The sequence below is a fragment of the Macaca mulatta genome, chromosome 16 (genome assembly GCF_049350105.2).
Source record: "Macaca mulatta isolate MMU2019108-1 chromosome 16, T2T-MMU8v2.0, whole genome shotgun sequence".
In the NCBI taxonomy this organism is placed as follows: domain Eukaryota; kingdom Metazoa; phylum Chordata; class Mammalia; order Primates; family Cercopithecidae; genus Macaca; species Macaca mulatta.
The window spans coordinates 79,166,625-79,181,448 of NC_133421.1; the positions used below are offsets into that span (position 1 = coordinate 79,166,625).

At 40.9% G+C, this 14,824-nt stretch overlaps 1 protein-coding gene across 12 annotated transcripts in view; it reads left to right on the forward strand.

Annotated features, from left to right (window-relative positions):
* MAP2K6 (mitogen-activated protein kinase kinase 6) overlaps window positions 1-14,824 on the forward strand; it is a 142,569-nt gene that overhangs the window by 101,593 nt on the left and 26,152 nt on the right. For all 12 annotated transcript variants that reach the window (XM_077968526.1, XM_077968528.1, XM_077968527.1 and 9 more), the window contains 8 exon segments: window positions 3,477-3,525; window positions 4,110-4,223; window positions 5,952-6,071; window positions 6,908-7,024; window positions 7,688-7,739; window positions 10,336-10,463; window positions 11,724-11,801; window positions 13,376-13,515. In XM_077968526.1, the coding sequence (XP_077824652.1) occupies window positions 3,477-3,525; window positions 4,110-4,223; window positions 5,952-6,071; window positions 6,908-7,024; window positions 7,688-7,739; window positions 10,336-10,463; window positions 11,724-11,801; window positions 13,376-13,515 (798 nt within the window).

Sequence of the window (14,824 nt, forward strand, 5' to 3'; positions counted from 1 at the left end):
TTATTTTCAGCTCTGCGGATGACCGTATGGCTTCAGAAAATCACCCAGCTTTTCTGGGTTTCATTTTTCTTAATCTGGAAAATGGCACCAGACCCTTCTATTAGGTCCCGGGGTAATGCAAAGTTAGTATAGAGCCAAACTCAGCAAACATTTTTTGTTTGTTTGTTTTGTTTTGTTTTGTTTGTAAAAGGCCAGATAGTAAATATTACGTGGGCCACAGAGGATGCTGTTGTTTATTTTTTGTTTTTTTACAAGCATTTAAATTTGGAAAAGTCATTCTTAGCTGGACCACAGACTGTAATTTGCTGAGCCCTGCTATATATATAAAATATAAGAATATTAGACTTGGAAGAACTCGTTTTCGATAACCTCATTGGATGGCAAAAACAGTCGCAGCCCCAAATAATTAGTGACCTTTCTGTTGCTTCATACTTTTAAAAAGTCAAGGTGATGGCTGGGTGTGGTGGCTGATGCCTGTAATTCCAGCACTTTCGGAGGCTGAGGTGGGAGGATCACTTGAGGTCAGGAGTTTGAGACCAGCCTGGCCAACGTGGCGAAACCCTGTTTCTACTCCAAGTACAACGATTAGCTGGGTGTGGTGGTGGGTGCCTGTAATCCCAGCTGCTTGGGAGGCTGAGGCAGGAGAATTGCTTGGACCCAGTAGGCGGAGGTTGCAGTGAGCCAAGATCGCGCCACTGCACTCCAGCCTGGGTGACAGGGTGAGATTCTGTCTCAAAAAAAAAAAAAAAAAAAAAAAAAATCAGCGTGTTGAATAATTGCAAAGGATTTTTGTTGTTTATATTAGTCACATGTTTAAAGTCATATTTGCCTTTATTTCAAAGTGCCATTACAAATTAGTACAAGCAAATTGTGACAACTAAGGAAAAACAGCTTTGGAAATCTTGAGAAAGAGGAAGTAGCGTTTTAGAAATTTGATTCTTCCAGAAACCTTTTATGAAGAAAAATTCCCTGCTCAGAAACACAAGATATAGAAACACATCACTGCTGTTTGTTGGGGGGTGTGTGTGTGTATTTTGTTTTGTGTTGTTTTTTTCTGCTCTCTCTCTCTCAGTCCCCAGTTTTAAGTTAGTATAAAAAACTTTAAGTATTCTATGTATTCCAAAAGAATTTTGAGGTGAGAGAAGGCTTGCCATTTTCCTCTTTTTTGTTGTTGTTTTGTTTTGTTTTTTGAGACCGAGTCTCGCTCTTGTCGCCCAGGCTGGACAGCAGTGGCACGATCTTGGCTCACTTCAACTTCAACCTCTGCCTCCAGGGTTCAAGCGATTCTCCTGCCTCAGCCTCCTGAGTAGCTGGGATTACAGGCACCCGCCAGCATGCCCGGCTAATTTTTGTATTTTTAGTAGAGACGGGGTTTCACCACGTTGGCCAGGCTGGTTTCGAACTCCTGACCTCAGGTGATCCACCTGCCTCGGCCTCCCAAAGTGCTGGGATTACAGGTGTGAGTCACCACGCCCAGCCCATATCCCTACTTTTTAATTTTATTTATGTATTTAATTTCAGCAAAAGGGTTAGGATCATACCTGAGAGCTGGAAAAAGTCCTCATTGGCAAAGGTTTCTTTTCTCTCTGCCTTTCATCTTTCCCTTTTCCTCTCTCTTTCCGTTTTCCTTTGCCTTCTTCTGGCATGGAATGTGCTTCCAGAGAGACATGAGTCTTTACCTGCCTGCTCACCCTCTTTCCCTCTTTTCTGGCAGCACCAGGATTCTTTCGTCTTTAGCCTCTAGTTGCTCTTTTTGTTTGATCACATTAACAATGTGTTCTTTGGCATTTGGTATGTTTTATATATATAGAGTCTCACTCTATCACCCAGGCTGGAGTGTAATGGCACAATCTTGGCTCACTGCAACCTCCGCCTCCTGGGTTCAAGCGATTCTCCTGCCTCAGCCTGCCGAGTATCTGGGATTACAGACGTGTGCCACAATGCCCAGCTAATTTTTGTGTTTTTCCTAGAGACGGGGTTTCACCGTGTTGGCCAGGCTGGTCTCGAACTCCTGACCTCAGGTGATCCGCCCACCTCAGCCTCCCAAAGTGCTGGGATTACAGACGTGGGCCACTGCACCTGGCCAGCATTTGCTATGTTTATCGTACTACTGTTGGTACATTTCTTTCAGGAAAGTGCCTTTCTCAGCTTCTAGTTGTGTGCACAGCCAGAGCCAAACATTTGTCTCTTAAGTAGATTGATACCACCTGAGAGATCATTGAAGTAGTAGAAATAAATACTCAGGAAGTGACTATAGAAACAAAATCAGCAAACCTCTGGCTCCTAAGAAAACCCCAGAATTGTATAATGCTATGCATGGAAGAAATATTGCTGGGCTTGATGAGACAGCCTGGTAGAGTAGAGAGGTTGCAGAACTGGAAATCAGGAGACCTGGGGCAGCTGTGGGCTGGGGGGAGTCACTTTTCCTCTCTGGACCTTCTGTCCGTTTATGAAAGAAGGGACTAGATTTGAAATTCTTATGTTCTATGAATTTTGTGAGTTAACAGAATATATGCCATTGCTATTTGTTTCTTAAAACAATTGTGAGACATGTGGTGAAATAATTATATGTATTGGTGCTCTTGGATGAAAGATAAAGCTTGAGACTTACTACTCTAGCACAATGACCTGTATCAGCAGTCCCTAACCTTTTTGGCACCAGGGACTGGTTTTTTGAAAGACGGTTTTTCCATGAACTGGGTGGGGGGATGGTTTCGGGATGATTCAAGCACATTACATTTATTGTGTACTTTATTTCTATTATTATTACATTGTAATACATCATGAAATAATTATACAACTCACCATAATGTAGAATCAATGAGGGTCTTGAGCTTGTTATCCTGCAACTATATGGTGCCATCTGGGGGTGATGGGAGACAGTGACAGATCATCAGGCATTAGATTTTCATAAGGAGTACGCAACCTATATCCCTCATATACACAGTTCACAGTAGGGTTTGTGCTCCTATGAGAATCTAATGCCACCGCTGATCTGACAGGAGGCAGAGCTCAGGTGGTAATGTGAGCGATGGGGAGTGACTGCAAGTACAAGTGAAGCTTCTCTCCTTCACCCACCACTCATCTCCTGCTGACTGGTATTAGTCTGTGGCTTGGGAGTTAGGCACCCTGATCTATATAATCACACATATGAATTAGATATTTATTGTATGCCAAACATTCTGCTAAGCATTTTAGTTGTATTATCTCATTTAATACTCACTCCTGCTTCACAATGTAGGCATATTAATATCCCCCTGTGAAAGAAGAAATGGAGCCCCAAAGAGATTAAGTAATTTAAACCCAAATGTAATTTATTTCAAATCTCCTCTTATTCACACTCATATGCTGCTTCAGTTTACTCATGAACTTCCACTTTCTTTTTAAGGAAAAATACCCCCAGTGGCGTGTGATTTGGGAAGGATATAATTGACTCATTAGCTTATGTTTATTCTTTTCCCCCTTATCTTTCTTAGACCACCTCGAGATTTAGACTCCAAGGCTTGCATTTCTATTGGAAATCAGGTAAGAAAAAATCACGTCTGCCAGCTAATACGTTGGCCATTTTATATGTATGCTTTGTTTCCCCTAGCATGCTGTCAGGGGATGAGTCAAAAAACATTTGCATTTAAAGGGAAGTGGTATGCAAAGTTTTTGCTATTTTGAAAAAATGTTGAATTGAAATCAGGCTACTGTGGTTTTGATGGAAGGCATTTGAAGAGAGTAGATGGTTCTCTTGGGACGGTGTTTCTCAAAGCTCAGACATAATCTAGTTGCCATCAGTCAATAGTGGGTTACAGACACAATGAAGGGTCATGGCTAAAGAACTGCAGTGAAATAGCTTCAACTGAGACATAAGCAAGCTGAATCCAAGTTGTGTTTCTGTGTTGCCTGGGACAAGCAGGTGGGCTACCCCCGTGGGAGCTCCTAGACATCTCTTGGCCCTTCTTGTAGCTTCTTGCTTTCAGAGGCTGCTTTGACATGCTAGAAAATCTTCTGGCCCAGAAATAATCCTCAGAATATTGAGAGAAACGAGATAGAAGATAAGGTGCTCTCTGTTCTGTTTATTTTTCTCTTTCCCATTGCATTATTCCTTTTCTCTCTTGCAGAACTTTGAGGTGAAGGCAGATGACCTAGAGCCTATAATGGAACTGGGACGAGGTGCGTACGGGGTGGTGGAGAAGATGCGGCACGTGCCCAGCGGGCAGATCATGGCAGTGAAGGTAGAGTTGACATTCTCCCAAATGTTTTCTATCTGCTGTGTATACATTTGTCCATCTCAATTGTCAACCAGCCCTTTTAATAGAAGCAAAACCATCTTCCGTAGGGTAAAGCATAAAAGATTATTTGGAGGGAAGAATATTTTCCTCAAAAGGTATTTTGGAAAAGGCTTCCTTGGTGTGAGTTGTATCTACTTTTTATTTGTTGGTTTTTTTTTGTTTTGTTTTGTTTTTTAACTCTTAACTCACCCTCCATCCATTCTTTCACAATTTTAAATTTTTACAAAACTACCATGTCATCATCACACTTAAAAATAATTAATGGGCCAGGCATGGTGGCTCATGCCTGTAATCCCAGCACTTTGGGAGGCCAAAGCAGGTGGATTACGAGGTCAGGAGTTCGAGACCAACCTGGCCAACATAGTGAAACCCCATATCTACTAAAAATACAAAAAATTAGCCGGGCATGGTGGCACGTGTCTGCAGTCCCAGCTACTTGGGAGGCTCAGGCAGGAGAATCACTTGAACCCGGGAGGTGGAGGTTGTGGTGAGCCAAGATCATGCCACTGCACTCCAGCCTGGATGACAGAGCGAGACTCCATCTCAAATAATAATAATAATAATGATAATAATAATTCCTTCATCTAATCCACAGTCCAAGTAAAAATTTCCTTGATCATCTCAAAGTGTGTGTGTTTGTTTTGTCCTTTTGGATTTTCAAATCAGCATCCCAACGAAAGTTTACGTATTGCATTTGGCTGTTATGACTCATAAATCTCTTTTATTCTATATTTTGTTGCTTTTAAAGAGTTGCCCCTGAAAATCAAGAAACCAGAATTGGGAGAGAAAATTGTCTCCATTTGTGGAAAAAGGAGGGTAAAATATATCTAGGGTCAATCTACGTAGTTTTTGAGCTATGAAAGGAAATTTAAAATCATTTCATATTATTGAGTAGATGCTGGGAGGATCACAAAGAATTAACATCTCTAGTTGAGTTAATAGATTTGGGCCATCGTTAGGAATAATCAAAGGGACTTGGATCCCTTTGCTTTTGAAGAATGGGAATACTTTTATCTTGTAGATTTTTCAGTCTGTTCTTCTGCTGACTTGCTAAGTAGGCAAAAAGCGTGAAGGCCTAGTGATATTGTATCTCTCCTATCATTTAATGACATAATCATGTTTCTGTAAGGCTACATTTGCTAGTGTGACAGATTTTTCTTGCCACAGAAGCACTGGGATAAAGAATGAACGGTTTCTCTATTTCTCTCTAATTCCTTCCGTTTCCTATAGCTGTACCAATTCTCTTACAGTTACTTTTCCCTCCAAATACTCTTACCTGTTCCCAAAGAAGCGCTTTTGGCTTTTTATTTTCTTGGGACCTCAGATAAGCAGCAAAGTCCTTAATATTGTGTCCTCTTTGCACTGAACAGACATAATACAGTAAACCAGATTGTTTTTGTAACTTGGAAATACATTCCAAAATATTTTGTCACTCTCCAAAACATACTATCAATTTGTTTCTTACCAAGACTGTTCAGGAAATCAAATGAGTAACAGCCTTCCTTATTTTCATGTGTTACAGATAGCTAATCACTTAGGGTGGATATTCACAATGTTGTTGCTAGAAGTTGTGTTATGAACTGTACTATTTTCATGATGGGACTCCTTCAGGTCCCTGCCTGCCTCATCCTCAGAGTAGTAACCATAAATTTTCCATGCATTTGCATTCAGCGGATTCGAGCCACAGTAAATAGCCAGGAACAGAAAAGGCTACTGATGGATTTGGATATTTCCATGAGGACGGTGGACTGTCCATTCACCGTCACCTTTTATGGCGCACTGTTTCGGGAGGTAGGTGACCCTTCAATTCAAAGTCCAGGGAGAACAATAACGTAAAAAGAAGTTTCTTTGATCACGTAAATGCCATCACAATCATGGAGCTCTTTCTTCTTTGACACATCTTGTATAGGGGGGTTTACGTGTGTGCAATGATGACATGCCCTGGGGCAAGGTTGGATTGAAATTATGGTATTTTCAAATGTGGTTAGCCTTTTTCAGATGCAGAGATTCTCTTCTCCTTTCTTTTTTTGTTTTGTTTATCTTGGCAGAACTTTCTATATCGCCTATAGACTGATTTGCATAGATCTCTTATAATTGGAAATATTCTGGTCTTTGGACTGCTTTAGGAACTTCATCTAGCCTACTTGTGTACCATGTAGACTTACTTTGATCTCTTTTCTCTACCTCTGTTTTTCACTTCACCATGATATGAATTATGAGGCTTCACCTCATTAAAACCAGCTTTTTGACTGACTATTGCTGTTGTTTAGTGTGAGAGATCCGACAGGGAGTAGGCATCTAGACCTAACTCCTAGACAGTGGTATCAGTAAAGGCCTGGATTTCTGGGGTTTTATTGCTTATGTCTGTTAGTAATTAGATTCCATTTTTCATTAAGGGGTAGGAGATCACATGCAGGTTCTGCTCAGCTACCTACTGGTTTGCTCTTTGGAGATAACCTTGCTTATTTGTGAATTCCTTTATGATCTTGACAGAAAGCAATATATTTCCCCTCAAAATTCAAGAAAGAAATAGTTAATTCTTCAGGACAGGTATTTACTGTTTTTTTTAATTTTTCTTTCTCCCTTTTTCATCGTTTTAAACAATTCCTGAACCAATTGGTCTCCAGGGTGATGTGTGGATCTGCATGGAGCTCATGGACACATCACTAGATAAATTCTACAAACAAGTTATTGATAAAGGCCAGACAATTCCAGAGGACATCTTAGGGAAAATAGCAGTTTCTGTGAGTACATTTTGATCCCTACTGCAAGGATAATGTGAGAAATAAAGTCCCTATGTGTCTTTGTATCTCAATATGAAGAAATACTACCTGGGCCAGAGCTACTATTCGTACATGTCTGTTGACATTTATTGGTGGATGGATAAATACATGCTTTCCTTTCTGAGCACTATATAGAAGATTCTAGCCCTGCTTTGGTTTGGCAGACTCTAGGTTAAATGACTCTAAGTGCTGCATTCATCAGCTATGACCACATTCCTGGTGTCTATATTCTGACATTAGTTTATTTTGATTTTCATTTATGGATGTTTAAAATGTTCTCTTAAGACTAGTAGGCATAGAATGAAGCAGAAGGAAAATAAATAGAAAGAAGGTCTTCTACCTTCATGGCTATTCAGGTTCAGGAGGGTGGAGAGAAAAAGAATGAGGGCAAATGAACAAGATAGATGAGGGAGACATCCTTTCTGATATAAGATACAGTCCTCTCTGGTGGATGGAGTCCAATTTGCGTAACTTCCTATGTATTTTCCTAGATAGGACCACCACTATTTGAGAAAATATCTCACTGGTAATCTAAAGCCAAGCATAATAAACCTTGATATACTTAATATTCAATTTCTTTCCAGCGATATGATAAATAAATCTATCTTTGTGTTTCTCTTGCAGATTGTAAAAGCATTAGAACATTTACACAGTAAGCTGTCTGTCATTCACAGAGGTAAGCAGCCATGAGCTGCCTTGGCTGTTCCTTTGATAAAGTTAATTTCCTTCACCTGGAGACCCTCCCTACCCCCAACCCCCCATGAATGGAAGTAGAATTGACTCAGGCAAGAGAACTAAGGGGCTTTCTTTTGAGATTGGATAGCAAACCATATAAGTAGTATTCCTTATCGTGGCTGAGGACATAAGAAGACATGATCTTTATCTTACATCCAAATTGAATATAAACACTTGTTAGCCAGCAGAGCTGTGGGATTACATCATTGAGAATTTTAGAGAATATGATAAAAATCGATCCTGTATTGGCCATCACATGAGAGCTTGTTGTAAACGAATCATGGGTCTCAATATCAAATGAATTGGAATTTGCATTTTAACAAGATTTCCAGGTGATTCTTGTGCACATGAAAGTGTGAAAAACTGGTATAAAGCAGAGCCCTTTCAGACAACAAGAGGCAGGATAAAATGATTTATCTCTTCCTCCTTCCTTTTCTTCCTTCTTATTGGCCTGTTATGTCTTCAACCATGCATTCATCCATCCATCCATTAATTCATTCATCTTCTCTCCACCCATTCATCCATTTATTCATCTTTTAAAATCACTTTTAAAATGTAATAGATGCCCTGAGAGGTATATGAGAAGAAAGTATACTCTTATTAAATTATGCATCAGGATTCTTATAGGGAAGTAAGATAAATATACAAAAAAACAAAACAACAACAACAAAAAGAAACAAAAAAAAAAAACCCTTAGAAATATGAAAGTACCAAGCTGGGTGCCGTGGCTCATGCCTGTAATCCCAGCACTTTGGGAGGCCGAGGCAGGCGGATCACCTGAGGTCAAGAGTTTGAGACCAGCCTGGCCAACATGACAAAACGCTGTCTCTACTGAAAATACAAAAATTAGTTGGGTGTGGTGGTGGGTGTCTGTAATCCCAGCTACTTGGGAGGCTGAGGCATGAGAATCACTTGAACCTGGGAGGAAGAGGTTGCAGTGAGCCAAGATCTTACTACTGCACTCCAGCCTGGGCGACACAGTGAGACTCCATCTCAAAAAAATAAATAAATAAATAAAAAATTAAAAAAAGCAAGTACCAAATATAGAAGTAATTTAGATAATGTGAAATAAGTAAGTGCTATCACTTAGTGATTGTCGTTAGGGAAACTTCGGGGAAGAGATACCCTCAACCATGTCTTTGGGAAAAATAATGGAATGTACTGGTATGTAAGAGGGCCTTGTGGTTTGGATAATTCTTGAACTCTCTGAGCCTGGAAATAATGTAAAATGCCTTCCACAGTGTGCCTATTATTGTTAGTTGTTATTATTAAAAATTGGAAAAATAGGATGAAGGAAGATGAGGAGAAGAAAATAGTAAGGAATACAGATAGGAAAAGGACTGTAGATTATTCACAAGTTTGAAATTAACATTAAGGGTTATTTCACCATTATGAAATATGTAATTCATATTAGAGAATATATGTAAGGTATAAAAATAATAAAATGAAATTTGTATGTCTTTCAGCTTAAAGGGAAAATTATAAAGGATAATTTTTAAAGCTTTTGTAGTAATCTTTATCTTCCAATTTTATGGGCATTGTGAAAAGTATCACAAAGGGAAAAAATTAACTGTAATTTCAAATTTTATTATCCAGAGATAATTGTAGTTCCATTTTTTGGGCATATGGGTGGGTGAGTTAAATCTTTCTAGTCAAAAGGATTAATTTAAAATCTGGACTGTAATACTGCTTCTTCAGTACCTGCCCTGTGGTCTGGAATACCTGGGTTCATGATCCTTTACACTATGTGACCTCTGACACATCACTTGCAGAAGTTTCAATCAAAATTTGTTGCTTTGGGCCGGGCTTGGTGGCTCACATCTGTAATCACAACCCTTTGGGAGGTGGGGTGGGAGGATTGCTTGAGGCTAGGAGTTTGAGACCAGCCTGGTCAAGAGACATCCTGTCTATCAAAAAAAATAAAATAAAATAAAAAAATAAAAAGCCGGGCATGGTGGTGCACACCTGTAGTCCTAGCTACTAGGAGACTGAGGCAGGAGGGTGATTTGAGCCCAGGAGTTTGAGGCTGCAGTGACCTATGATCACACCACTGCATACCAGTTGAGTGACAGTAAAACCTTATCTTGAAGAAAAAACCAAACCAAACAGAAACAAAGGTTGGTTTGGTCCTGTTTGGTATATCATTGTGTCACGGTCTGCCTTTTTGTTCTTTGTTTTATTACTCCTACATTAAATATCATTAGATCATTTTGAATCGGGCATTTGATTCAGTAATAATTTTTTAGGCTCTTACTGCAAATATGAGGGTAATGTAGATCATAAAATCAGTGGAGAATGCAGTTTTTTGTATTGAGAAATTCACAGTTCTACGAGGCATGAACAAAACATGAAATAGAAAATCAAGTTGAAAGCAATAAGCAGTTTATACCTATGGGTCAGGGATGGCAGTTACTTCTGTGTTGGGCAACTTGGGGAAAGGAAGATGGACAAATGGAGATTTTAGGCCCTCTGGTGGTAGAGAAATGAACCTTGAAAGCAGACTGGAATGATGGGATCCTGGTTGCTTTTGCTTTCAGACGTCAAGCCTTCTAATGTACTCATTAATGCTCTCGGTCAAGTGAAGATGTGCGATTTTGGAATCAGTGGCTACTTGGTGGACTCTGTTGCTAAAACAATTGATGCGGGTTGCAAACCATACATGGCCGTAAGTACATTAGCTAGCGTGGCATCTGGTAATGTCACTGCTGACAAATCATGCTGGGAAACAAGCAATGGATGGCCACAGAGGGAAAATGGAAATGTACCTAAGACTCCAAAAGTAGTCTGCCTCTTAGTTTTTCTTCAAAATGTCATGTCTGAAATCTTTACTCACTTGCTTCGTATATTGTCTTAGTTTGTTCAGGCTGCTATGGCAAAATAACATAAGCCAGGCAGCCTATAAACAACAGAAATTTATTTCTCACAGTTTTTGGAGGCTAGGAAATCCAAGATGAAGGCACCAGAAGATTTGGTGTCTGATGAGGGCTCACGTTTCTCAGGATCATCCATATCTCCTTCCTGCTTAGTCTTCCCACAGTGAAAGGGGCGAGGGATCTCTCTAGGGCTTCTTTTATAAGGACCCCAGTCCTATTCATTAGTGTTCCACCTTCATGACTCATGAAGGCCCTGCCTTCTGATACCATCACATGTGCGATTAGATTTTAACCCGTGGATTTTGGTGGGGAACAAACGTTCAGACCATAGTTATATATGTATTACTTTAAAAAAATCAAGTGAAAGAAATATGTTATTTGAAAAATCATATATACAATACATATAGCCTGCACAGTTTTCCACACTGTATCGCAGGGGAGTATTGCATTGTTTGTTGAGGACAAAATAGTAAATAGAGCTTAAATTACCCAAACAAGACAGTTAGATTAGTCATGAGAAGACCTCACAGCTGTGAAGATTCACTGCCTTTAGCAGAGACCTTGCAATCCCCTTTAACTGAAGGAACAGACGCTAGATTCTATGTGGAAATGGACTTGTGCTTTGAATCGAAAAGCTTCCTGTCTGTGTTTAGTTAAAAATTGCTCAGGTCTATTAGCATGGGACAGTAGCCCAGTGACTCTTGTTTTATTGAGTTCTGGACTGTTCATGTTTTAAACAAGGATAATTCTAGATGGGCAAAGTAGCTTTACAACGTATACCCTGTTTCTTCTTAAGGCAGATTTTAAATTTGTTATGAAAGGAACTTGATCCATTACTGTGTCCAAGAAAAGACAAACACAGAAGAAGGGAAACCCTGTGGAGACATGGATATTTATTGTAGTTAACCAGGTCTCCTTGGCCTCAGAGGCATGTTAACAGCTTATAACAACTCACTTGGCAGCTGATGCTACCCCCATCCCCAGAGACTGTTGAACTAAGAATGTTATCTCAACTGTCTTCCCAGTTTCTCAGTTGTCTGTCTCCTTTCCAGCCTGAAAGAATAAACCCAGAGCTCAACCAGAAGGGATACAGTGTGAAGTCTGACATTTGGAGTCTGGGCATCACGATGGTAGTGTATGCCAATTGTCATGAACTATGAGGTTGTGGGCATGAAACTTGAATGAGGTGGACTTTGGGTCCAAGAAACAAATGCCCTAAATGCTGGTTTGGGGCGCCCTCTCCTGCTGAGGTGGTAGGAGATTTTGAGTAATAATTGTTTGTAGTGTGGTAGAGTAAAAACACTGACACGGGATTGGGGAAACCAATTTTTCTCTTGATTCCACCTCTGACGAGCTGTATGCCTTTTTGAGTAATTGTTACAGTCACACAGACTATCTTCCTATCCTCATCTGTAAAATAAGAGGATCTGACCATATTCCTTATAGTTTAAAATTCAATTATTCAAGCCAAGGCAAGAAACTTAAGCTGTGCAAAGAATGCTAATGTGCGTGAACCCTGATAGGGCCGTGTTTTCCAGGACATAGGCTATGCTTCCCAGGATATTTTTGTTGGAGAAGTAGAAGTTAAAGACTGATGAGGTCAGTGTATTAGTTCGTTTTCACACTGCTGATAAAAGCATCCCCAAGACTGAGTAATTTAAGAGAAAAAGAGGTTGAATGGACTTACAGTTCCATGTGGCTGGGGAGGCCTCATGATCATGGTGGAAGGTGAAAGGCACATCTTACATGGTGGCAGACAAGAGAGAATGAGAGGGCCAAGCGAAAAGAGAGATGCTTCATAAAACCATCGGATCTCATGAGACTTTTTTGCTACCGTGAGAACCGTAGAACAGTATGGGGGAACCACCCCATGATTCAATTATCTCCCACTGGGTCTGTCCCACAACATGTAGGAATTATGGGCGCTACAATTCAAGATGAGATTTGGGTGGGGATGCAGCCACACCATATCAATCAGGTATATCCTCAATACAGGATAACCAGTAGGATGATTTCCTTAGACACAAGCCCTAAAGTTACATGATTTATTCCTAACTTATTCATGGCTTTGGTGATTGTAAATTTCATCACTTTGGTGGTCATACATTTTCAGTGGATCACCGAGGTCTGGAATTATCCACTGTGGTCCTGGCTCCTCCCCAGGCACAGCAGCTGAATAAATCCCATGAGTTATTTCTCCTGCCTGCCCAGAAAACACGTGATCCTGTAATGCAAAGTGGCCTTTTCTCAAGTCCAAAAAAAGATGAGTCATTTGGTTCTAGGTTGCTTTCTCCCCCTGTCATTTCACCAAGCGACCTGCAGGTGGCAGTAGATGCTCAGCTCTGGAAAGGTCTCAGGCTGGGAATTACTTTTCAGACCAAACATTTGAAATCCTCTTAGCTTTACATCCTGAAGTTTAATACTGTTGGCTTACAATTTTTATGAAGTGCCACAGTGAGTTTTAGTGAGGGGCCTGGTTTTAGATAGGCTTAAGTGGCTGTGGCTAGTAAGTAATATTTAAAAATCCCTAGCACTAGGGATTTGGGGAAAATTGCTAGAGAACAAATTATTAGTTTATTTCCCCCCACCCCTTATACTTGAACTTTGCCTTGTGTTTCCCTCTGGCTCTCCACGAATGAAACATGGGTGATCCCCTAACGCAGCCCTGTTGAAACTGTTGTCTGCTGTTTCCTCTCTTCTCCAGATTGAGTTGGCCATCCTTCGATTTCCCTATGATTCCTGGGGAACTCCATTTCAGCAGCTCAAACAGGTGGTAGAGGAGCCATCTCCACAACTCCCAGCAGACAAGTTCTCTGCAGAGTTCGTTGACTTTACCTCACAGTGGTAAGAAAGCCTCACCTCCCAAGTGTCAATGTGAAAGAAGAAGATGTGTTCTCAGGAGTTTCTTCCATCGGGTTTGTCTCCATCATGCATACATTCATTCCGAAAGCATTTGTGGAGTGCGCCCTCTGCTGGAGAAGCAAAGATGACCGTATCACACTCCCTGCCCTCGCTGAGCCCAAAGTCAAGTAGAGAAGTCTCATAAATGAATAATTATAGTATAAAGTGGCAACTGCAGTGATAGAGATAGGGGCATGGGTGATTTAAGAAACTCGGAGGGAAGATCTCAGGATAGGCTTTTCTGGAGGAGATAAATCCGGAGCTGAGATCGTGAGAGGTGTTTTCCAAGCAGAAGGGAAATAGGAAAGGAAACGTATTCCAAACAGAAGGAATATCATTCACAATGTCACAAAAGCAAGAAACTCCTTTATGTGAGCTTTAAGCAATTTGATGTAGATTAAAGCATAAAGAGAAAGCTGATGGGACCCATTAGAGGCCTGGGGATAGGGAGTAGAGGCAAAGAATTACTTTGGGTGAGAAGATAGTGGGTAGTTTAAGAGTGTTTCTTAGGTCCTCAGAAGTCTTGTAGAACCTTGGTTGCTACTGAATACTTGCTAACTGTGGAGAAACTTGCCCACCATAAGAGACAATGCTGAAGTTCTGGGAAGGGAATCCAAAGAAAGTTGGGGTGGAAAGAGGGAGGGAGCCATACTCATGTGGTAAACTATATTTTCATGAAAACTGCCAGGGCAGTCAAGAAAAGCAACAGAGGGAAAGTATTCTCTAGACAATCAAGTCATTTCTGTGTGCGTAGAGGTCATGATGCCTGGCATGACTTGATAGTAATGATCATGGCAAGTGATGCTGGAAGCGGGATGCCAGAAATGAAGCACATCCCTGAGCCAGGTTAGTGTATTTGGCCATCCCACAGAAGTAGATGAGAATTAGGAGGAAGGGGACTGGGAGATGGTGGCAGGCCCAGCTGTGATCTTCGGAGGGGAGCCGTTCTGAGTACTCACTGCTGGGGAAGGGTCTGGAGCTCTGAAGGCTGTTTGAGGTACTGAGGAAGCTGAAGGAACATCTTCCTCATGGCTTAATTCCTCGGCCTCCATGCTTTTTAGAAGTGCTGTGAGGTGGAGCACCCATGCCTGTAATCCCAGTACTTTGGGAGGCCGAGGTGAGTGGATCACCTGAGGTCAGGAGTTCAAGACCAGCCTGGCCAACATGGTGAAAACTCGACTCTACTAAAAATACAAAAAATTAACTGGGCGTGTGGTGGACAGCTGTAATCTTGGGAGGCTGAGGCAGGAGA